Source organism: Tubulanus polymorphus, chromosome 2 (genome assembly GCF_964204645.1).
Source record: "Tubulanus polymorphus chromosome 2, tnTubPoly1.2, whole genome shotgun sequence".
Taxonomy (NCBI): domain Eukaryota; kingdom Metazoa; phylum Nemertea; class Palaeonemertea; order Tubulaniformes; family Tubulanidae; genus Tubulanus; species Tubulanus polymorphus.
In genome coordinates, this window is record NC_134026.1 from 5,288,375 (window position 1) to 5,313,467 (window position 25,093).

Genomic DNA, 25,093 nt, shown 5'->3' on the forward strand with positions numbered 1-25,093 from the left:
ATCATTAATTAACTAAGCTTACACAATGAGATCATAGGCATCAAACATACAGATAACTAAATAAATTTGAAACAAAGGAAATAGAATACTGCTGGCCAATTCACAGGACCTTTTTACAAGTGTAGAATTTTGTTTATCAAAATTTTACAATAAATGTTCAAATTTTTATTAGTTGTCACATTTCTTTGTATCTTATCAAAGAGACATTATTAGTGAATACAAAAGATGATGAAAAATGTGATTTTGAAATTTTTAAGTGATCGATCATGAGAAATAAAGAAAGTCGAAGTCCCTATCCGTAATTTATTACTACTACTTCACCGGATCCGTCCATCAAAATATCAAAATATCATCATGTAAATTGATTTAGCCCCGCACAGTGTCAGTGACCTGACCATATGTTGTATTTTCATTAATATACCGTGGTTAAGTGTATTATAACAGGTAAAATTAATATGCCTATTGTTTTTATACAAACAAGTGAAACTAAATTTTACGACTAAATCAACCATCCATATGCAAAATCATGCAAACCCAACAACAAAAACATTCAACTGAACAACAAGGAACCCAGGTTGAGGTAGCTATTCCTTAATGTTTACATTGAACTCCTCAATTCAATTGTTTTGATGGCTATCGTGATGGCCCTGAAGTGAAGAAAGTTCACTAGAAATTAGCCAGTTGTGAATGTGATGTTCAATGTTGGTAAGTCTACTAAGTGTTGGACATATGGTTAGGCTATGTATGGATGGTTAAATGCAACTCTTGCCTGTTATGGTATATGTGTTATGGTTTCCATTTCATTCTTCAGTTTATTTCGCAATATTTCATTATTTTTTGTCTTGTAGAATTATTTCTCTGCAATTACGAAATTTACCGTTAGCGACTGCTATCTAAAGTAAAATTCTTCCATTGTCTATAAAACTTATCGATAAAACTTATTCTCTTTATAGGTACTCAACAAGACGTAGTTTAAGTTTGAAATGTTTCCTTCAGCTGGATACTTCAAAGGATTGTTATGTCCGTATTACTTGTCGGGGCTCTGTGAACGACCATACTGTCATTTTAAACACTATAAACCGGATCCTGATCAATCAGGTAGGCATAAGATCTTAACATTTAATCAAAATCAGTAGCCTAAATGTATATTTGAAAAAAAATGGTCACTGCAAACTGATACTGACTCTGCTCGAGTTGGATCCATTCAACTCAGATATTTGTTTGCATATTTTTCTGGCCCTACTAACGTATATATGAAGTATTGGTAATACAAAGTACTATCCAACAGAAGTCAGCCAAATTTCTAAGGTTCACACAGGTTCAATTTGAGTAGAGTCTACAATAGAATTTGGAATTGAACTTGATAATGAAGGGATAAATGAATGGGCCTCGTTCTTTCAGGTGAAACCACAGTCAACAACAAAGCAGCAAATAAACTAGGTAAAGTCCAAGGTTTAGACGAAAAAGATGGAAATACTGAATTATATACGCCATCGGCGGTTCAGCCGAGATCATCGATGCTTAGTATGGTCGGTAAAGCAATAAAAAATGTGGAAAAAGAAATTGAAAAAGATAAATACCGCCTGCAAGGCAGAAATTCATCTGCGACGTCATGCATCGAAACGTCGAAAAAAACCCGAATAACTCTCGCCGATAGTCCGGCGGTGGCCGTCGATGATGATGAGGATGATGATAATAATGATGACGACGATGACATGCTCCCGGCGACGGAATACGAATACGTTCCGACGAAAATTCGACCTAAACCGATGGAGTACACGCCTACTCCGTTGAACGTGCTGAAAAATTCTGCTAAATATTCTTCAACGGCGGCGACGTCCGACGTCGACGAACACGAGTACGATCCGACGTGTAACTTCAAAGCGACTCCGTCTGATAGTAATAAACTGACGTATCGTAGTACGAACGCTTCCTCGTTCCAGTATTTCAACGATGACGATGAGAATGACGATGATCGTGGTGGTTACAACGACGACGGAGCTCGTTTTAGCGATGAAGATGAAGACGAAGATCTTCCTAGTCGTTACCGGATGTCGAACTATAAAGTGTCGCGTCCTCTAGATGAAGATGTTCATGATGAGGATGATTATGATGATTCGACGAATGGGAACGGCGATGATCTCGTATCACAAATATTAAACGCTTCGAAAGCTCCGCCGAAAATATCGACAGAAAAAACTGGTTTCATCAACTCGGATGATGAAGTATTATCGGCGAACAAGGCTCGGACTTCAACAAAGCCGAAGGTAAAGAAAGAGAAATCGCTGAAAAAAGTTACGACTGAAAATGTGTCGAAACGAGGTGGACAATTTTCATCCGAGGCTAATAGAAAACGTGATGGGAAAACCTTGATCGAATCGCACCAAAAGCTCGATAGATTGTCTACGAAATTGAAGTCGTCAAATTCTGGCGAATCGAAAATTTCTAAAGAACCCAAGAGTTCCGGAAAATCGTCATCGCTCGTCGCTAGTGAATCGAAACATCAGCGCAATCAAAGAGATTCGGAAAGATCGGAGTCAATGAGTAAATCGAAACATGATTCAAAAAGACCTAAAGAATATGAAAGCAAGAATTCGGTTCATTCGAGTAGATCGAGTAGTAAAACTTATGAATCTAAGAAAACTGATCGTATGAGTGGATCTAGTAAAACTCACGATTCAATGAGTTCTGATTATTTCAATCAATCCAGTAAAACTCATGAATCTAAAAAATCTGATTTTTTGAGTAAATCCAGTAGTCATAATGGAAAACATGAATCTGGAAGTTCGAAATCATCTAGTAGATCTTCCCTTCACCATGAAGCATCAAAAAGGACCAAAACGTCAAGTTCTTCGGAGAGGTCCAGCGGAAAAAGTGAGCAGAGTCCAAAAGGTCATCTGACGTATGATAAAAAATCTAGAAATGGCAAAACTATCCTGAAATCATCGAATGAGAATCTGAAGAGTTCCGAATCGTTGAAACGAAGAGAATTTAAAACTTCACCTGCTAAGAAAAACCGGGCAATATCAAAAATTGAGGAAGGCTCTGAATACGATAGTCCATCACCGAAGAAACAAAAGACAGCTTCTTCTAAAGTGGATTTATTTGGAGCAGATAGTGATAGTGACAGTGGCTCGTCTGTCGTTTCGAATCTCTTCAGCGACTTCGAGTCGTATCAGAAATTGAAGTTAGCCACTAGCTCGCCAGTACACATAGCTAGCAGTCCCAGTCACCATACTAGCGAAGATAACGATGCCAGTGATTGTCAAACGTTCGATATATCTGATGAAGAAATCATGGATGAAGATGACCATTATGAGGAATGTTTGCAGATATTCAATGAAGAACAGAAACAAGTAAAGAAAGCTAGTGTTTCTCGACCAGTGCCGGTGGTGAGTATAAAACAAGTTAGATCTGCATTTACGCTATAGAAAATTATTGGATTTCTGACAAATGTGCATTCATTCCTGTTTATGCATTTTTCTAGGCCAGTAAAAGTAAAGAATTTGAGAACTTTCTGGAGAGGAAAAGAATGTCGCATATGAAAGGAATTGTTCCTATTCAAGTAAGTTTAAACTCAAGGAACTAAGTGTATTTCAGGTGGTAATTTTAATTTTGAGTGTGTTTCTTAGCCGTTAAATTGATCCAGTATCTAATCATCACATATCAGTTCTTGGTATTTGTTACACTTAGCCCCAGATTATTATAGATTTTGAAATTTCTTCTGCCAATTGCATGAAAATCATTTTTCAGATGATCGTTAAGTTAATTGTTGTGATTTCGTTGTAGAGAAAACCTGCACCGAAACTACAGAGACTTCCAACACCGCTAACAGTAATGCAGAATCGTCTATTGAGCTTACAAGAAAAAAGCAAATCTCTGCCTACAAAGACAAATCTCACGGTATGTATCATCTGAAATGAACAAATACATTTTAACTCTAGATTTAGCTACTTTCGGTTGAAACTATTCCAAAAAACCCTCTACAGGCCTTCTATCTCATGTGTACTATTCTAGAATACGTGGAGTGTATTCTGGTTAAAAAAAACATGCCAGAAGAGTACTACAAAATCAGTAAAGTCTTACTGAAACCTACCTTAATTTTAAAGAAGAGTACAAAACAAAATATGAATACATGCACTTGTAAATTGTTTGCAGGGAGGCTCGCTGAGAGGTGCATCTGGAAATTCGTCGCGTATTAAAAAACGAGATATGAACCATCGGTCATCTGCTCACGATACAATTGATATAAGCGACGAAGAGGAGATGCCTACACCTTGTCAAACTGCTTCGAAAAAAGCTCGAACTGCTCATGTTCCAAAAAAGGTAGATACTTATCATGTTAGGAAAAATCTTACTTAGTTTTACATAGTCAAACTCGCTTAATTTGGATTGGTTTAGTTTGGATTTCAATCTAATATGGATTACTTGTATAGTCCACCTATGTACACATTTAAGGAAAATACGATGTCATATTCATATTCGGAGATCTCATAAACTGGTTGAATTTCATCAGTACCAAATGATCCAAATTAAAGCGTTTCTACTGTAGAACCATTCTTATAATTTAAGACTTTTGGACTTAAATACCTGTCTAACTGGGCCTCGGCTCCTAAAGTGAATTATATTATTATTTATACCAGTATATGTACATTCATTGACATGTGTTCAGTGGCTTTTGTCTTCAAGATTTGAAGATATAATGTTCTATCTAAAAGTGTAAATTTTATCTAATTAATTATGCTGATTAAACTCATACTAGTAACTTCCTGGCTATCACAAAATCTCAACTGCACTCATTATTTTGTTCTCAATACCTGATGGGTCTTTTGAATTAGTTTACAAATAAGTATAAATCCATTTTTGCAGAAGATAATCAAACGACCTATTATTCCACCTGATCCAGCGAGTAAAGTACCGACTAACGTACGCATGCGTTACTTGAATCTTCTCATCGACGAATGCTTGAAAACATACGATCAGGAACAAGACGCTCATAACCGGGTAAGCAAACGGGGGTCATGGAGTGATTACCTAACAGGAGGTGCTATGGTCACTTCCAAATCACACTTAAACTAAGCTTTAGTGTAATGGTAGTTCCGCAGACGAGACAAAGCTGATTTCAAAGCTAAAAGCCTTACCGATGTTTTATCACTTTTGGACATAGCTGTGGAATGTAGCATATCTACCAATGCTAAGAAATATGGTATTTGTAAATATGATATTAATTTGGCATTAAATTTTCCCCCCTCGTCATTCATTCCTGGACTGTAAAGTATATTATCTGTGATGAAATTTGGATCCCCGTAGTAATTTTTCTTTCCTGGTTGCTTCAGGCTGTAGCGGAAGAGAAAATTATATTTGAAAGATCTGCCAGTAAAGGGACGTACTTGAACGTGGCTGCAAATACTATAAAGAAACTAAGGAACGAGCAGCAGCAGCAGCATCAGCAGCAATCGAGCAGTGATAGTAGTCCACAGAGTAGTAAAAGGTCTAAATTTTCACATGCAGCTCTTCTAGATGGATCGAAGGCTGCGTCCGTTAGCTACACCGTTCACAGATCAAATTCTCGTCGAGCTGCAGATATTATTCTGACCGGTATGTGCATATTTCGTAAAACAGATTTCATGCTTGAGAAATTGAATTGTTTCAATTCTGTTGGTGAAATTTTTTCTTTCCCCACCCTCAATCTCCGTTCTAAATTTATCGCCTTCTTGAATCGTACCTATCATCGATAGCTGTGTGCAAAAAAACAACGAGACAAATAGAGTGGAAACAGATTATCTGTAGCTTTGATTTGACTTTGACTGTTTATGATACTGTATGTCATTATCTTAAAAGAACGGTTACAGATAAAGAATCAAGTAGTGTACAGATATTTAAGTCTACCCGTATGACAATCATTATTACCTTCTTGGTACCAATTGATATATTTTACCGTACCGATATATTTGACAGATGTGGATGTGTATAAGAAGTTTCTCGACTATGCTTTGACAGTTGAACAGATGAGAGATAATGGTTATCCATTACCCGATCCTAAACAACCCGGTGTAGCCATAATAAAAAAGAAATACTCCGCGATCGCCGGGTTGAAAAGTAAGTATTTTCCCGATCTCAACGAGGTGTAGGTGCTGAGGTGTAGGTAGTAATAGATGAAATATAAGAAAGTACACTTTTATTTAGCACACGAAAAGATCTGCAGCCGTTGTGGAGCTTCATTTATCGTGTATCCAAACGGAGTCTACCAGAATAAAGAAGAATGCATTTATCATTGGGGAAGAGCTTGGAAAAGCAGAGGTAAGTTTTATGTTATTCAACAAACATCTGTATACTCAACAAGCTGATGATGACATTATACAAAGGTTCAATGTTTCAATAACCCAATGGCTTAAGCCACTCGGCCACCATGACTTTCACCAAGAATCTTAGTGTCTGATGTACCACAGACACTAAGATGCGAACGACATTTTCTCGATACTTTTAGATCACTGCAGCTTTAAACCACCAGAAATCCGATTGTGAAAAATAAACTATCGTTACAAACCTCATACATTCAGTTTTCTTATTATTATATTCATTCGGAGGTTCATTCATCATAGTCTGTGCTTGATGCGATATAAATACAGAAATAGCAAAAATGACACCATTTTTTCACTATGAAACTAGGCATTGTAACACTGTAGTTCGTTAGCAACAAAGACAACTTGAGCGGTGCGTGTCTCGTCGCTAAACAGCGCATCATTTTTGTATCTTAAATTTAATCGTACTAAAATCAGATTTATCGTCAAAATGATATAATGAACAAACGTAAGACATCATAAGGTTAGTGTAGATAGTTTATTCATCAAAATCGGTTGTTTATTTGCTGAGATATCGCAGTTTGAACACGGACAAAAAAGCCGACCAAATTCTGGTCGGCAACTGTACAGCGAATTTGAATGCACGCGTCTCGGTGGTTGGTTACACTAGGATCGTAGAGCGACGGAGATCACTGGTGGAGACAACCACTGTCAGTGCTGGGTGAACCATGACTCTGCAATTTTTATGTATTTTCTTTTAGAGTCGGGCTCTTGGGAAACTCGCTACACTTGTTGTCAATCTGATCTCAGCGTTAAAGGTTGTTCTATATCAAAGGTAACCGGTAACTTATTCGTCTCTTAACTGTTTCTCTAAATGAAACTACGAACGTCAAACTAATGGTATCTTTTAATTTTTCTTCAGTTACACGTACATGATATGAATAGAACCGAAGATGTTAAAGGATTCATGAGAACTATTCCTAGTTCTCCGAGCGAGGACGGAAATTATGGCTTTTATTCGTTAGATTGTGAAATGGTATTTTAATGATCTCTTCATAGATGAATTCGACTAGATTTCTGTGCAGAAACTTTCACAGTATTTCACAATATTTTTGTCTCGATTTAGGTTTACACGAGTAAAGGTTCGGAATTGGCCAGAATTACAGTCATTGATCGAGAATTGCAAACGGTTTATGATTCGTTGGTTCAACCAGAAAAGCCAGTAGTAGATTACAATACAAGGTATTTATTGAGAAAACAGTGTACTGCTGCCTGGGGTCAGTCGCTCAAAAGTAGGTTGGACTGATACTACGGTTACAATACAATTTCAATTGTCACTATATCAACTATCCACTGGTTAACTCAACTCAACTTTTGAGTACCTGGCCCCAGAACATTGCGGTTTTGGAGAACTGATACCAGTTCATTATTTATAGTACTTGAACAAGCAAAATATTCATTTGAATCAGTGTGGAAAGGTTGCCAGATGTACATTTCGCAATGTCTTCAATTGTTGATGTAATTTTTGAATATCTATAGATTCAGCGGTTTGACCGAAAAAGATCTGATGGATGTAACGACCACTTTAAGAGATGTTCAAGCCGTTCTTTTATCGTTGTTCAATACGCAAACGATTCTCATCGGTCACAGTCTTGAGAGTGATCTCATTGCATTAAAGGTACGCAGTATGGCGTCTAGATGGCTTCCGTTTGTTTTAGCCATGATTTGAAAAATCATTTCTATGTGAATTAATTAGAAATTCGTGAAAACGATTATTCATTTGATATAAACGTATTAATTCATTCATGAGAATTGATTTGAAAAATATTTTTTTATGTGAATCAAATTGAAGTTGAAGTAACTGAGGTATTTTTCTAGTTGATGCACGCTTGCGTTGTTGACACGTCTGTAGTCTTCCCGCACCGTCTGGGGGCGCCGTATAAACGAGCTCTTCGCACCTTGATGGCTGAAATTCTGAATAAAATCATTCAAAACGATGGTGAGGCTCATTTCCTTTTCTCGAAATAAGCATACTGTTGGTGCCACAGTTGCTGTGAAATTTTACAGGAAAATGAAAAATATTAAACTGATACATAAAGAGTTTAAATTCATAAGCTCGTTCTCTATTTCCAAAAACGAGTTAGTATTTTCCGTTGAGTTTTCTTTCAGGGTGCCCTTAAATTATACTATTTTGGCGGAGCACCCCTTCCTGCATCAGACCCTAGATCCGCCCGAGGTGTTGACGAACATTTTTACGTTACGTTTCAGTTGGTGGTCATAATAGTAACGAAGATGCCGCAGCCTGCATGGAACTGATGCTGTGGAAAATCAAAGACGATATGAAGAAATATAGAAATTAAAACCTATCAAAGTTGTGTTCGATGCGATGTGTATCATCAATGCAGTAACTGAAGTGTGCTAAAGTTGCGTACAAGATCGTATAGGAACTAAATCCGAACAGAGTTGTGTTTCTAAGCATTAAAAGAAATGGATAATGTTAATGAATGAGAGTGATGAAAAATGTTCATATGCAATCAGAATGATGGAATATAATATATGTTTGGTGCTGTAATGTATTGTAGAATTATTCTAACCACTGTTTACCAGTATTCGTTCACATGATTTAGTTGGTAGAATGTAAGATTGATAATATCGTGTGCTGTGGGTCGAGTTGGTTGTAGACAGTAATTGAATTAAATCTCCGGGACCAGTTGCGCAACGAGTTATGACTTAGATATAGAAATTGGCTAAATTCTGACGGTCAATTGATTGATTATACAGTAGACTCAGTTGCGCTGGGACTGGCAAAATGTTAACGGTATAGACAAATAGCGGTATTGATTTTCGAATTTTTTCACGTTTACACTCGGGACAGAAATCATTTCATCATCCTACCGGTTTGAACGGATTACCGAATAGACCGAGAATAGAGTCTACTGTATAACAAAAATCAGCTTAACCTGGTTCATAGTCTAAACTGGCTGTGGACCCATTTATATAAGGCTTGGTGTACATTCTGAGCCATCGCTGCATTTTTCATATATTTTCAGGGGGCCTTATAAAAGAAATCAATGTCATGAATGTTTATTGATCCTCGTGAGAAGAGGTATTTAAGATTGTGTTTTTGTATGAATCTGGAATTAATTTTGCGCGATGAATAAAGGAAGTTTGCATTTATATTAATAACACGAATCATGTTCAACTAACAGATGTAATGTATTGTGTAGTACAGTCGTTTCTTTATACAGAGACAGTGCCACGTATTCTTCGAAAATGAACTATCGTAATTTTCATTCGGAGTCTACTCTTAGTGGAACTGGGCCCTGGTTTATTCGTGTGAGTGATAAGTTTATTCTTGTCACTAATCAAAGATTACTTTTTATAAGTTAATGGTTTTCAACACGGATTAAGTCAAATTCATTTCATGATTTTTACGGTGTATGATTTATTTCTGCTTATCACTGTAGAATGCCCCAGACGTTGAGATTAGAATTATTGCTTCACTTATAACATATCCAAATTGGGACTAAAATAAATTGTTCCCAGAATATCTTACTTGACTTAAACCAATCACTAAATCTATTTATTAACGCGACATCGCATGGAGTCATAACCTGGTTAAAGTTTGTACTTTATGCTTTAGTAAATGTCTAGTCTAGGGCGTCATCCGCTAACCCTGCATTTATGCGATGCTGTATTCGTTTTCTGCTAAGTTAAGTTTATGTTTGTTTGTACCGCTGTGAGGACATGGAGTAATGTGATAAACACTATAAACACTAAATAAAGTGTTATAGCAATAACATTCAACGTTTTTTATTTCCTTGATTTAAAGAAAATATGTATCGATATCTCGATAGTCGGCGATCGATAATCAACAAACGGAAGACCTTCAACGAATATTATCGAGCAAAAGGCTTGATCGGTGTCGGAAAAATTATTTATCTTTTTTGGAGCAATAAACTAAACTTGAAACTTGAACTTGTGAAGAGCTCGGCGTAGTAGAATGAGCACGGTTTTTCTGAAAATTGATTATGGGTTCTTTTCAAAATCCTAATATGCTTGGAATGGAAGAGATATTTCCCACGCTCGGAAAATGGCCGTGGCAGTGTTAATCCATTGGCCTATCTGACTTGAAATGCACATATTGTTCCGAGGGCGCTTCAAAATCGGTATGCATTTATAGTTACTTGTACTAGGGAAAAAATTATATTTCATTGAAGGGCCAGCCCTAGTTCCATTTGGTTCCATTCAGTTGTCAAACCCGAGGACATCCTCCATCATAGTGCGTCGGTACTAGCTGACCTGTTGATTCGAATCACTGGCTGTAGATGTATGCCCTTTTGCCTCTGTGTATTTCTGAAACTCGAACAATGCCAAGTGCACCTGAAGGTTTGATAGGTTGAACCCCTGGGTTGCTTGGGGTCGGTAATTCGAAGAATCCTCATAAACTCAACAAATCAAAACAATGACCAAAGTACAAGTATAATCCACAGGTCATTTTCAACTTCAAAACTGGTTTGGCAAAGGGCCTGGTGGCAAGGTGATACACGAATTATTTTATATTGTCAACTCGACCTTTGATATTTCGGAATGACGCACGTAGCAATATAATTATACATTATTATAATTTCAAAGAAAGCGGTCCAAGTCTAAAACGTGCCGAAATGAATCCACAACAGACTCATGGTCAGGAGATTTTAGTAAACATGGCCCAGTTTCACAGGGGGACATCGCATAATCCGCACGCTCAGTCGCCAAACCTACACAAGTGCGTCGCCAGGGGGTCCCCAAAACTAAGTTCCCCTCATGGTCATTACATTTTCTGATCGAGAAGTAGTTGAATGTATTAAGTCTTTAAATCGCTCCAAATGCTTAAAAACACTTAACAATTCAAAATGTTCGAAATTCCTAATCTCCCTCTGTCGATCCACTCGTACCCGCCTGTGTTCCGGTATAATAACCGATAACGACCTCCCTCGAATTTCCTGACGATGCCCATGCTAGCTACATGGACTCGTTGATGGACTGGCTAGTGACTTCCAATGGGATCATCCACGGCAGAGGAAGCGTGTGAATATTACTTCCCAAAATAAATAATGAAGAAAAAATCTGCAATTGGTTTATCTAAAAAACATATATCTGTACATGTTTGTGTATATTACAATCTATTGACGTGTCACTGATATTAAGTAGTATCAGTTTGGCTGTATAAATAGACAATCTAATATCAAAAGATTATACATCTTTTTGTCGTATATTCCGGTACTGTCTAGAAATATCTAAGAAACACACTCGAAACTTAAGAAATTTGCAACTGAACGGCCGGATACCATTCACAGCGCCCGGCCTCTTAGTTCATTCACGTGGTGGGAATGATCCTGCTACTTTGTAATCGCTATAGGTGCGGATGATTTCAATATTCCACTGGGTCCCTCAAAACCCCTTGGATTTCGTATATATGATCATCGCAATTGCCCCACCAAGATCTCTTTTTGCAAATCTTCTTCGGCTCGAAAGTGAAACACTGTGTCTGGTAGATGTTAAAGAATATGTTTCCAACCATATGACCGACTTCGGTGTCGACGTCTTTCAAACAAGATCGAAAACTGAAAGAAAAATTGAAACAGTTTCAACTTCCGAGATTTAACTGTGAATGGACTTTGCACGATTTTCATTAAAAACATGAACCATGGACACAAAAAGACTACATAAAAGGTTCAAAGGTTTGCGATTATGGTGGAGTCCACTCAACGCGTATCTCAATTATTCTATAATGATATTAAGTGTATATAGTTTGTTTTCCAAAATTATCCACAATCACTTATGTTACACTCTTTGTACGAAATTGTTTTGGTGGAAAATTGAAATCTTTCATATAATACATAGGGTCTTTTAGATTCGAGTTGAGCTCTGGATCTGTTCTCGGGCAAATCTCGGTTTAAGCAGGAAACTTTTCTATTGTGAAAACCCGTATATGAAAACCCGCATTCCCTTGTTTAATTCATTTATCTTTCCCATCGAATTCTCCTGACACATCTCGTCTAGAGTTCTCGTCGACCCTTGCTAATTTCTTTGCTACACTTACCCTGTGACCCTGAACGGCATTCGGACAATTTTTGTGTGCGTGCGAACTTTTTTCAAACGCCCGTTTTGTTTGTTTAATTTCGCTAGCCAAACGGGCGAGCGGGGAAATCGAGATTTATGGACCCATTCCAGTTTAACTAGCTTTAGAAAAATCACGTTTTAATGAAACCGGCCCAAAAGCAAAATAGGTACGGAGGATATCAAGCGTTATAGAAATATTGTTGAATAATTACTTACTCGAAATCACATTCGCAATGACTGAGGGTTCCAAATCTGATGTTTGGTATACCGAATTTCGTTTCAAAACTTGTGATCGTGTACGGGCAATGGTCGTGTGCTCTGCAGCATCTATCGGTGTCTAGATTTACACCCAAATGAGTGTAATTCTTTGCCCTGTTTCCTCGTCCGCACCAGTTCGTTCCCGGGTACATCAACGCATCGGGCGATCGTTTACTTCTCCTGCGACCACCTCCGTTGGTTTTTCGCTTGGCGTGTGACTCGAGTTTCTCATGAAATCGAAAACACCGTCGATATTGAACTTCAAAGTTTGCCAGCTCGTCGACAAACCCTGGGATGTTTTTCTTGTGTATAACCGTCGGGCGCTTCGTATTGGACAGTTCCTGCACAGCCATTTCAAATTCGTTTGTAAATTTACTGGTGGATTCTGAACTGGTCTGGACATCGCAGTCGGCTAAAGTTCCTGTGCCATCGATGATAGAAATGACCACTGATTTTCCATTAGAGACTGTCCTCGCTATGACAGTCCAGTGAACATTTTCGTGGGTCGTGCGGCGCTCCTTCGCCAAAATCCCACCAAGCGCTACCCACGTCAGACGTTCCCCATCGCGTAGATCTTTTGAGATGTAATAATCAGCTGTAGAAATATGACGACCGCGGTGATGTTTTTTTGTGTGATGGTGTTCCTTCCCTCTTCTTGTACCACCAACTACAGCCTGGACCAGTACCAGAGTGCCAAAAACCAGCAGAGCCAATCTCACTCCGAGCTTCATCGCACACGCCGTAAAAGTGCACTACTATCGAAGAAATGTTGCCAACGATAACAATGCGGTTGTGTCTCCGGGCGATAAATTGCTATCCTACCGGGAATTTGCGGTCGAAAATATTTTACAATAAGGATGCTCGCTCGGTGAAAATACTGGAGAACAGGCGTATTCAAAAGCTACATAAGTTCATGAGAGACAACTCGCGCGCCTTTTGAGCCAACAAGACAAACTTTACAAGTCTTATAAAGAAATATTCGACCTAATAAATGGCGTATTATTTCACCGTCATTGGTTTCCTGGTCGTGTGAAGAATTCTTACGTATGTCATTCGAGACATGTGACCAGCCAAACTGATGGGAAAAGTGCCAAGATTTATGAATGAAACGAGTCTATATCGGGCACGAATTTATTATAAAGAGAAATAAAAAAAAATGCTATAGATCGCATCTCCATGAAAAAATGTATCAACTCCAAACGCGTGGCGCTGGTTAGGTCAATTTTCTTTCGAACTATATATAAGCCTTAAACAATTGTTTTGCTGAAAAGGCGTTGAAAGTACTGCTATTAAATAGAATGCGAATTTTTTTCATTTTTCCAGCCTCTCGACTTTTTTTCTCGTGCAACGCATCAAACATGCAACAATTTTACAGCATTTACAAGTTTTATAACTCTCAATTTCGTAAACTATTTACATATTAACAGTGGACTTGGCCACCATCGGACCAATGATCGAAAAAGGGAGCGACGCGCTTTGTAAATCGACACGTCACAGTATTATAAACCAGACGAATTTTATGCTTTTCGTCTGCAGAAGAATTTGGCCCCTTAGGCTACGACCTTTTACGACTAGACTTATACGATCTTTAATGATATGTTTAGCGAGGAATTCAATATATATATTTCATAAAAGCGTAGCTAGCTTGTAATTTGTTCTTGAATTAATATTTGACCCTACTCAACTGTGCCTCTGGCTCTCATATTGGCTCTTATGTTCTTGTTCAGTCTTCGGGATATGGACGGATCCAGGGGGACTATAATAGGCCAACAAGTCCGTCAAACTTTTTTGAAGCCTTTTTTTGTCAAAAAAAGATAATTGGTGCATTTCAGTGCGATACTGTCTTTCTTGACATCAAAGTACTCTTTCGAGATGTGACAAGATATTCAAATTGGCCTCTAGACCCGGTTACCGATTTCAATAAAAGAGATCTAGATCTGGTCCAATCTTATTGAGACTTGCGCGGTATTCGGGGTATCGATATACCCTCGCATCGATGTTATTCGGTAATGTCGGACGGTATACTTTTAAAAGGATACTTATCAGTAATACCAAGTCCTCCGAACAAAAGATCTCTGTAAAATTTTTGTAACTGACAGGCTTAATTTTTCGCTGCTTAGATCCTCGGACACAGTTATGAAAAACATTGCGCACGAAAAATAACTAATACAATCGATGTAAATTAATTCAAATTAATTTATTCGAGAATCATGTTTAGCATTTAACAAAAATCACATACTCGCTAAGCTTTTAAATGTATATACTAAAGTTTCAAACAAATCACAAAGAATCGCATCGATCAGTCATTATTCACCCACTTTGTATGATGTAAAGTAACAGGGTTCATACGAACTAAATCGATTATAGCATCATAGAGATACGTATATAATAACTCTATGGTTAAATTACTACTTCGACCTTGGGGTAGCTCAACTACATTATTCTCCCAAGCTCTGATAAAAAATATACAGAAAACAGCTCTCACTCCAGGTTTCTACATTAAGCAAACAATTTTACATGACGATTTTCTAAATTCAATTCAATAGGTTAACCTTCGTGGGTCATCTATTCGATACATATAGGTCTGGAACATTTCAAATTTTTCGTATCTATATAATGCTTGAAAGTTCGATGCATACGTCAGAATTCAATGCGTTAAGTGGAATGAGGCATCATTCGATCATATGAAGAAATGTTGCGTGTTTACTAAAATGAATGACCCCCTGAGAAAAAGCCAAACAATAAAAAAATTTGACTACTGATTTCTGATGTCATAAATTCAATAACACAATTCACAGACTTTCTTTTGATAATTGGGTTTGACTGCTAGCAGTGCCAGACAATTTGACCACAATTCAAACAAGACACCCGAACCGCATTTGGTATATTTTTTCAATACAAAAACATCTTTTGAGTACATACACTGCAATGACTGATTTGATTTTTTTTTCTAACCATTGCAAGCACACTATAGATGTCTATTCAACAACTCGCGAATATACAGGTATTAGAACTCATTCAAACGCTAGTTTTCAAGAAATATGAATGGGTTTGTAATATTGTCATGAATGGATATAGCGAGGTAGCCAAACCTGAGACAACTTCTTTCTCTCTCCTTCACTGAGATTAATGGGTCAAGAGTTTTAACATAAATAGCATATTTTAGAAGGGTGCTTATTCTGTCCTATAGAGTTTTTATGGTTACCCGCGAATACAATGTCGTTTCATATGAAACGTTGCGGCGCCTAAAATTTACATCCCAAAAATATTCGCCGAAAATTGTTACGAGGTTCAAGTGCAGGTAATTGCGGTTGGCCACATACTGTGTTAGGTGTATAATTATCCCACCGAGGAAGTTTTGAGAACCAGTTTTACAACACGGTTCTGTTGTTCGAAATAATACCTTAAAAAGGGGTGCGAATATATAGCAAAATACCTTACGGGTATAAACCACCCAGGTTTCTAAATCGAATCCTTGAAGCAAGTCTGCGCGTCAAATAATTTTTCACAAGTGATTATTTCGCGCCTTTTTACGGAGCAGAACCCAGGATTCGAGCCAAGCCAACCAGCGAGTTCACCATCTAGTAACAAGACAATCCAATAGATGGCGAATATGTGCATACTGCATGTCAATAATATTAATAACAGAAATCCTTGAATTAACATCATAAACGGAGACACACTCAATATTCAATGTCCATTTACATACACACATATCTATACATATACATATGTTTTGGTGCAATGTGCTCTAAAACAAAATCCCCAAACTGTGCGTCCGTATCCTCAGAATTCACAATATATTGGTGTCAGAAGTCAAACGAAATAACGTTAAATATCATTTCAATCATAGTGGTATCCGCAACACATTAAATCTGAAAGTCGGACCTAAAAAAATATCCAAACTTTGTGTAAACGTTTTACGAACAACTCCCACATTAAGTAATTACGCAGCAGAGTCTGTCTTGCAGTTTCATCTCACCAAAGCCAAATGTAATAACTTATAATTATCTATGTACACATGCATTGAATGATTGTGTGGAACGAGTTACTGTACATTCATTGATTGTACAAGTGAAAAATATAAAGAACTTTGTTTTTTGTCCATATAACATCAAAAATTCCAGAGCGCTACATACATTTATACATGTAAGCATACGGTGGAGAATACAAAATTACACGCGGATAACACAGCAAAACCAGCTTAACCCGAATCATTAGGGATCTTTTAAATAGATCCAGTTCATTTCGGGTTAATAATCCTATTATACATATCGCTTCATTAAACGTACGAGTGAACTGTAAATACCGCAATGTCCATATTCATGTATCGGAATCAGGATCAAGCGGGTTTTAACAGTAGTCGACCGTACATCGAACCTGAACATTGGATTCATTTTAGCACATCAGATTTTCTAAGGCCTGCATTCTAATATTTTACTGACACAGGATTACCACTGGCAGTAGCTTTGCCATGCACTACAGCACTAACACTAAGAGTTTCGCGCCGGTTTTCAATCAGCTGTTTCCAAATTTTGTTGTTAACAAAGCCTACAATACGACAGCTCTCTCTCTCAAGAGTCTTAATCAATCATATATATATATCGATAATGTCTAATAACACTCTCACACATCATACTCTGATTCACAGCCATATCATACATATATAATACATACGCGGTCATGTATATTTTGTTCGCGCAAACAAAAATATCGTCATCAAAACAGTTTGCATCCAATACAAGCTTCTTCTTCAAGTTTATCTATCGAACTATACGGTTAAAGCATGGTATAAATATACACGTGTATGCTTGGACAATGTGGAAATGCATTGTATCAGTTCGCGATCATGTTTTCTAATTATTCGTATAATTAATTGTCTCTCGTGCGCATTAGTTGAATGGTGGTCGTTTGTTGCCCTTTTTAACATGTTGTATCAAATTTTTGCTCAATGTTTCTTCGACTTGGACTTCTTGACGGAATGTGCCGACTTTATCTACGAAAATAAGACGATTCACATATGAGACGTTTGCCTTACGTTTTAGATATGACCTTCGTTTGCCCTATGTTTGAATGCTTCTTTAAAATGTGACCGGTTAAATTATGGACAAGCGCTCTTACCTCGCAATGATGTTAGTTCATCTATTTGTCTCTGAAGTAGATCATCCAGTTTCTTTGAATAGGCTAAAAACAAAATTGGTCTTAATGAGATTTCTTATTATGATGAATCATTCCTGGATAATCTTTTCTAATAACTTTTGAAAAACAAGTTGAACTCAAACATTTGTGACCCTTATTTATTGGGGTTTATGGTTGAAAATAGAGGAATGCTTAACAGTGAAGTAGTACCTTCTTGATCGTAGTCCACATTTTCAGTCATCTTCAGCAGTTCTTTATGATCGGTTATCCATTTAGGTGTAGCCTACAGAATACAACAAGCGGAGTTGGTAGAGGCACAACAAATCTTCACAAAAATAAAGGTATATTTCGCAAACTGCTACTGGTGTAGTACTGTTGCATTTTACCAGGACAAATCTCACTAATGAAGATTCTACAGTATATAAGTATTTCCTTACCTCATACAAGGCAAGATGGCTTTCCAACATTGCATCTTCCATTTCATTCATTTGATTGACGACTTCGTGGAAATTAATGAGCTCATCATCGACTTCATCTTCCTGAATTCGGAAATATTGCAACAATTAAGGTTCGTAGAGCAGCCGTGTTAACCGGGGTTTAGAATACATAACGAGACAAGTAGTACTGTATTACGGTAGTACTACGGTATATAGGTTAACGATTAGCATATTCCCTTAATTGTCAAATAGACAATTAAGGGAATATGCTAATTATAATGTTTTATTTTCTTTTATATCGCAGTCAGTACTATAAAATAATCACTGCGCTTATTGCTTACATTTCCAGTCTTTAACATGACAAGATCGCTATTCTGTGGAGATAGTTGTTCGCCGTTGTCGTATATGATATCACTGCTCGGTGTTTTGCGTTCTAGTGGTGTGTCTGCTCCCAGTTCCTTCACGCGATCCGCGTAGCGTAGCGTATTCATCGTGTGCTCGCAACAGCTTATACCCGGCGATATCATCGCGATCTGTCACGAATCATAAAACTTATTTTCAACGATTATGAAATGACATCTTAAATCTAGCTCTACTGCTTAGCACTTTCTCCAACTTATATCTCTAATCTTTACCGGGCATATCAATCAATTCTCCCTGAATAGTAGTCCTGTAGTAGCATACAAGCTATATAGTACTCAGTGACTAGGAGTCATCTATCTGCTGAGGCAGGCAAGAACTCCTGGGTGAAGAGAGGTATCGAGGATAGCCAGGGACACTATGGTTGTGTGCAGGATACCGGGATCCCGAAGTCAAAAGCTGTATGAATTCGTCTTTACATATGAATTCTCCAATTTTGAAAGATAATAAGTAGGTTAATCGAGAAGGTGAAACTAATATTCACTTACCATACACGTTCTTGATTTGTCTCCGATGAACGAATCTCTTAAAACTTGCGTAAGTTTACTGGCTCGGAATGGCAAGTGGGCACCCTTTCTTCCTAAAGCACGTATACACTCCTTGAAAAGATGAACATGAAATTTGTCAGAGCCTAGCGAACAGATAATTCTGGTCAATAAAGAAAACATTTGTACCAGTCAGATTGAGACATTCTAAGTCAAAAGTCAGTGCGATGATTAAGCCATGAAATATGAAAATGGATGAAAATGCAATTATGATACCCAGTTGAATTTGCACATAAAGACCACAATAAAGTGCAATGAAATTTGTTAACAGTAATATCCTCCGATGACATCAGGTCCAAAACGAAAGTTCTTTTCAGAACTATTAGGTTTTTACATGAAAAGTAAGCACTCAAGACCTATTCAAGCACATTTCAGACTTTGTGAGACTCTCAATTCAAACCCTGTTTGCAGCAACACTTACTTTTAGCGCGAGTAGACTTTTATTAATCTCAGCTCCTTCCATTCGTGTCATTCTATCGGAACTCATAGTATCCGCTCCTCTTTCGTTACCGGCTAAATCTATCAGCGAAAATTTACCGTGCAATTTACGTGAAGCGCTGAAAATACAAACGCAAAACTGATACGCTATGAGAACATTTCTGGAGACAATTCAAAATAATCAGGGGTTGGATCGAGAAATAAATTCTTTCGGGACGAAATACCAGGATTTTTCATGTCAACTTCAATAACAAAAGCTGCTACTGATCACAATCTGGACAGATTGATATGACATTTATTCAACTTTAACACAGTTTGTGCATAAATTATGAGCTACACAGTGTATAGCATGGAAAGGGATCAAAATATTTTGATGGGTATTTTTCTCGAATTTTTCAAATTTCAAATCTGACCAAACATCCATTTTTCATAATTTCTCACATCAATATTCCCACGACATATCAAAGACAACAATATAACTGATTAATTAATATAACAACTGATAATTGTCATTTCAAGTGACCTGTCTGTTCTCCCTAGTTAGAAAGTGAGCCACTCTTACTTACGCTTTTCGGAGAATGATTTGGAATACCGCATGAGACCGAGATGAATGTTGATTCGCCGACGTTTGACCCGAAGTTCTGAAACCAAGAGATTTTTTATCGTTAATTATTCAGTTTTTAAGAACCTCCACACGGATATAAGTGAGATTTTATCATTTTCTAGAAAGTTAACTGACCGGACGTTGTTCCCGTGATTGATAAGCCGTAGGACGTCCTCAGAAGAATCTACTAATTCCTCTTTCAATCCTACTACTTGCACTTGTTGTTTGTGGTCTTCAAGGACACGGAGTTTCGTTTTCTTATTTAATAAGTCGAAGACCTATATGATAAAGATTAAATGCATTAATTCATCTACAGTGGACCATTTCTATTAAAGGATTGAATCTAACAATTCCAACAGCCATTTTTAAAACTTATCACAGAAATTCAATTAAATCCAAATATGTTACATCCACCAGATTTTAATGTAAATGTACGAAATGTGCCCCAGTATGAAGAGTTATTTCTATTTCCATTGAAGGGTACCTTTCCACTGTATATTTCGAAGAAACTTGCTCCTACAGTTAAATCGGCATTCTTCTGTTTGGTTTTCAGCAGTCGAAACACGTCCTTTGCGGCTAGACAGTAAATTCCCTTGGAAGAATCTTGTTGGCCTTTGGCGGAAAAATCACCACCCATAGTCTGAAAATGATAGCAATCTTATGATATTAATACCATGGAATCTAAGTCGAGAACATACACAATATCCGTGTAAGGTGAATATACGAAAGAAAATCAATCAATTATTCAGCCTAGGATGTCAAGTTGTTGAATAAAAGAGTATATATTTTGAGCAACGTTTCGGGTGATGATAGGTAATAGTTTTTAGCTGAAAACCTTATCAAAAATATACACTTTTTTACTCAAGAACTTGACATCCTAGGCTGATTTTATTGTGGGATTTCTCTAGTATATGATGTAATCTGTAAAAATAATCTACGATCACTTACATGAGTTTTACCACTACCGGTTTGACCATACGCAAAACAAGTCGCCATTCCTCGGTCAAAAATACTCTCGACAAGTGGTTTTGCCGTATATCTAAATATGAGAAATAATTCCCAATCATCAATTAATCATTACCTATGGAAAGTTCGCTTCGGATGCAATATAGGACACGTGATTTCGACTTACTTATAAACCATTTCGTTGGTGGCATTTTCGTCGAAAGCGTAGTCGAATCGAAAATTTTGATTCTCCAGATATTTCGTCAGATCTACTTTCTGTTTCGGTTCGTGGACTATCACATTCTTCTTGTTGGGAATTGTTATCACAGATATATCTCTTTTACCTAACTCTGCAGTGACAAATAAAAAATATCGGCACTCATAGGGCAATCATTCGTAATTCGTAATTTTCCGATTTTTAGTGCAAACGATTACCACGATCATACCTTTTTTATTAATAGGTCGTTTTCGTACACATACACAAATTTGATGGTCCTCGATTTGGTCATTATTAGTCAACGGTTTGAAGTCCAAATTAGCACAATATCTCCTGGCGATATAAAATGTAAAATCCAGAAATACTAAACTATCTGAGTATGTGTATCATGTGTTCATCTTCATAAATAATAATTTATGTACAGTGTATAGAGAAACAAATAACTATGGCGCTGAGCTTCAACACTGAACCAAGAAGAAAAGCTATTCCATTGAGATTTACATACTCGGGTAGGGGTTAATAACTAAACACTTATTACACATAGACCTATGACTATTATGTCACATATTGAAGACGAACCTGATCATCTGAAGGAAGTCACAATGAGGATGAGAAGGATCAACATCTGGGGTTTCTTTGACTGCTTGCTGCGCAGCGCGTCGTTCTTCGCGACGTTGCTTTATTCTTTCAACTTCTTTCACACAATTTGATTTCTTTGCTATAAATAGAATCATCATGCTCGTGAAGCGTGTTTTTTTAAAAAAGAATTTCACTTTCAACGCATTTAAGACAAATTCCTCATAGGGCAACATACTATCACTACTTCGAGTAAACAAGAATATTTTGATGAGCATCAATGTTTTTACATACCATTTGAAGTGTTCGATATGTTTGAAAGATTTTTCTTTCCATCATCTTCCATTTTAGACTCGGATTTCACTTGTGATAACTGGGCTGAAGGAACTGTTGGATAAACATTTTATCACTACATGGACAGATACAGGGAAATAGAGAATTTTCAATACATAGTTTTCATGAAGGATGTTAACTGCACATTGGTCCACCACAATAATTGAGAAATACAAAATTATAGCCAATTGAAAAACTTTGAGATTTGGAACTATAAAGCGAAGACTACATAAAATGCAAGAGGGATATTTTCAGCAACCACTCAAAATTAAATCATTCTGTTTTCATTAACCCTTTCAGTGCTGACTAATTAATACCCTATAGTGCTGGAGAAAATTTGAAAATTCTAAAAAAATCCACCCTAGTGTGTTGAACAATGGGAATACCACTATAGTGCGTCTACACCGCAGTGCGGTGTATCGTTAGTTACTAGTATTTCACTATGTTTGACACTTGCTGCCATTTTTCAATAGAGATAATTACAAATTACTAATTACACCAATACACCGCAGTGCGGTGTACTAGCAAAATCCATCACTGATTTATACACCGCACTGCGGTGTAGACGCACTGAAAGGGTTAATTTCTACATCATTTACGTACTTTTACTATTAGAAATTCTAGCCGGATTTTCTATCACAGATACATTATTTATCTAAAACAGTAAAGACAACAACATTCAAAAACAAAACAAACCTGGGGAATCGATCTCCTCGGATATTGAAGGCTTTAAAAATAACATTCATTCGATACATCATTAAATTAGTATGAAACATGGTAGACTTAGATATTCATTCGGGAATTATATGAACAGCTATTTTTCAATTCTATTTTTTCATGAGTGGACCAGAAATATTTACCCTGCCTGCAGGAGTGTTTTTCTGAGCTGGTTTCTGTGCAGTTTGGCATATTTCTGGATTTAGTGAGAAAATCGCTTCCATCTCGATCTGAATATACATATAAAGCAGTTTTTCCAGTACAATTTTGTATGAGTCATAGATATTATTCCTCCAATCCTGGATAAAGGCATGAAACTAAAAAAAATTCTGTGGTAACAGTTATATAAATGATGGTAATAACTGAAATTAATTTTCTCTGTTGAAAAGAACTTAAAATGAACCACAATCTAAAAAGATGATGATTTCTTGAACATATACCGCAAATTGGTCTTAATACGACCAATGAAATTGTGCAGTCTGAATGTGCAGTCCTTTTTATATCCATTTTACACTGTATTGAAGGATTGCCTAAAAGTCTTCTTTAACTCATTTGAATCAGGGAAAAGAGACTCCATTTTATGAACTAAATCAATGATTTCAACAAAACGTTTCCATACCTAACACGCAAAACTATTTTCAAATCATCCAAACTGATGGTTTGTAGTCATGGATACATTTTGTTAAAATTTCAACATGATTCTATTATGAGAAAATTAAGACTTTTTGGAAATCCTTCAATACAGCGTAAAATGGATGATTGTTTATAATGCAGCACAACTCCATTGAACCTATCAAGACCAATTTAAGGTATGTACGCCAAAAATTAAGCGAAATATCCGAAAATAAATCAAGTGGGGAATTTGCCATCAGTCAGCTACCTCTTTGCCTTTCGTTTCACCCCTCTCAAACCATTCGACTGTGACGCTGCGATTGTCCCAGTTCACTCCGCTGATAACTGCTGAATGAATCCGACCTAATGAGAAAACGAATTACATTGAGAATGACAAGTCGCGAGATCTGATGGACAACCCTGATGAGTCAGCAGATTAAATACTCACCATCTGTCCTCTGAATATCGACGTTACTGCCAATATTCAGATTCATATCTTGTACGTCTCCAGTCGCCATTTTTTTCAATCAATTGGCTGAAAACACATGATTTCAGATAGAGAATTTCTATTGACGATGCAAACAAACCAATTCATTATTTATGCACGCATTCAAAAGATCATCAACAAATGGAATTTCTTATCAATTCCAACTTCCATCGAAATATTGGCTATTGAACAAGTAGATTTTAGATTCTGCGAGGGGTTCAAATCTAATGATTCTCCTATTCGCATGCTGCACACAGCAAGTGGGGTTACTTCAGCACTCAGATTTTCTGTAGTATAGATAAATTTTATAAAACAAAGATAAATACAAGTATATACAAATAATTACATGCTAAGGTCCAAAGAACATTATAAGGAATTACTATAAAAATAACAGTGACATTTGACAGTGATCAAAAATGGTGGTGCGAGATAAGTTCAATCTGCAAACCACTCGACCTGGTCCTGGTCTGAATAATATAGCGCAGACGCAGTGGTTGGTTGAACCCGATCCCGACCCGATTATGGTTTAATTCTTAAGTGATTTTAGTTCCCACAACAAATCTTTGGAGTATGAAACAGATCCGCTTTCAAACGATACACGACATCATTTTTTAAACAAATCGTCAGTGTAAAAGGCCTAAATCAATAATTTTCATTGAATTGTATTGGAATATTTTGAAGTGCTATTATTTACTTTAAAGTCCTATTTCGATGAGACTCTCGGTCACTCGTGATGACATGGACGGTAAACTCGCCGTATCGACGCAGATCGTTAGTTTAAATGCCGGTGACGACCGAGAATACGGAATCTTTTCGAAGCGGAAAAAATAAATACGGAATTTTTTTTGAAGTCCGCAAAGTCCGTAATTCACTAAAATCCGGATGGGGCATCACAGAATGGAGATACATCGATTGATCTCTTTGCTTATACGTTATTCGAGATTTTCACGATAATTCT

General features: G+C 37.0%; 3 protein-coding genes across 3 annotated transcripts; 1 reads left to right on the forward strand and 2 right to left on the reverse strand.

The window, feature by feature from the left end:
* The first annotated feature begins 327 nt into the window (after nucleotides 1-327).
* Nucleotides 328-10,109, forward strand: LOC141899788 (uncharacterized). Its single transcript, XM_074786313.1, has 16 exons — nucleotides 328-444; nucleotides 954-1,098; nucleotides 1,402-3,392; nucleotides 3,488-3,565; nucleotides 3,790-3,903; nucleotides 4,159-4,326; nucleotides 4,870-5,004; nucleotides 5,337-5,598; nucleotides 5,959-6,099; nucleotides 6,187-6,300; nucleotides 7,064-7,137; nucleotides 7,225-7,338; nucleotides 7,429-7,544; nucleotides 7,842-7,980; nucleotides 8,181-8,301; nucleotides 8,571-10,109. Exons 2-16 carry the CDS (start codon nucleotides 984-986, stop codon nucleotides 8,660-8,662), a joined length of 3,774 nt encoding a protein of 1,257 aa, XP_074642414.1. The 5' UTR covers nucleotides 328-444; nucleotides 954-983; the 3' UTR covers nucleotides 8,663-10,109.
* A 1,308-nt stretch (nucleotides 10,110-11,417) lies between these two features.
* LOC141899340 (uncharacterized) lies at nucleotides 11,418-13,678 on the reverse strand. The gene is made up of 2 exons (XM_074785590.1): nucleotides 12,624-13,678; nucleotides 11,418-11,908 (listed from the first exon to the last, which is right to left on the reverse strand). The coding sequence occupies exons 1-2, from the start codon at nucleotides 13,394-13,396 to the stop codon at nucleotides 11,716-11,718; spliced, it is 966 nt and encodes a 321-aa protein (XP_074641691.1). The 5' UTR covers nucleotides 13,397-13,678; the 3' UTR covers nucleotides 11,418-11,715.
* A 1,193-nt stretch (nucleotides 13,679-14,871) lies between these two features.
* Nucleotides 14,872-24,989, reverse strand: LOC141898606 (kinesin-like protein KIF2A). Its single transcript, XM_074784598.1, has 20 exons — nucleotides 24,830-24,989; nucleotides 24,097-24,183; nucleotides 23,917-24,011; nucleotides 23,180-23,266; nucleotides 22,923-22,974; nucleotides 22,281-22,373; nucleotides 21,990-22,128; nucleotides 21,640-21,743; nucleotides 21,381-21,543; nucleotides 21,197-21,287; nucleotides 20,733-20,888; nucleotides 20,384-20,526; nucleotides 20,211-20,285; nucleotides 19,628-19,763; nucleotides 19,150-19,260; nucleotides 18,583-18,774; nucleotides 18,242-18,343; nucleotides 18,015-18,087; nucleotides 17,787-17,849; nucleotides 14,872-17,661 (listed from the first exon to the last, which is right to left on the reverse strand). Exons 2-20 carry the CDS (start codon nucleotides 24,164-24,166, stop codon nucleotides 17,558-17,560), a joined length of 2,049 nt encoding a protein of 682 aa, XP_074640699.1. The 5' UTR covers nucleotides 24,167-24,183; nucleotides 24,830-24,989; the 3' UTR covers nucleotides 14,872-17,557.
* Between the last annotated feature and the right edge of the window lie 104 nt (nucleotides 24,990-25,093).

Bases quoted from the DNA above. Each gene is read 5' to 3' on its own strand.
- LOC141899788 (XM_074786313.1), top strand. From the start codon at position 984: ATGTTTCCTTCAGCTGGATACTTCAAAGGATTGTTATGTCCGTATTAC. The intron at 6,100-6,186 runs GTAAGTATTTTC...ACTTTTATTTAG, and splicing joins CGCGATCGCCGGGTTGAAAA to CACACGAAAAGATCTGCAGC. The intron at 7,339-7,428 runs GTATTTTAATGA...GTCTCGATTTAG, and splicing joins ATTCGTTAGATTGTGAAATG to GTTTACACGAGTAAAGGTTC.
- LOC141899340 (XM_074785590.1), bottom strand. From the start codon at position 13,396: ATGAAGCTCGGAGTGAGATTGGCTCTGCTGGTTTTTGGCACTCTGGTA. The intron at 11,909-12,623 runs GTAAGTAATTAT...TTTTTCTTTCAG, and splicing joins CATTGCGAATGTGATTTCGA to TTTTCGATCTTGTTTGAAAG.
- LOC141898606 (XM_074784598.1), bottom strand. From the start codon at position 24,166: ATGGCGACTGGAGACGTACAAGATATGAATCTGAATATTGGCAGTAAC. The intron at 23,267-23,916 runs GTAGCTGACTGA...ATGTATATTCAG, and splicing joins GTGAAACGAAAGGCAAAGAG to ATCGAGATGGAAGCGATTTT. The intron at 21,288-21,380 runs GTAAGTCGAAAT...TCTCATATTTAG, and splicing joins ACCAACGAAATGGTTTATAA to ATATACGGCAAAACCACTTG.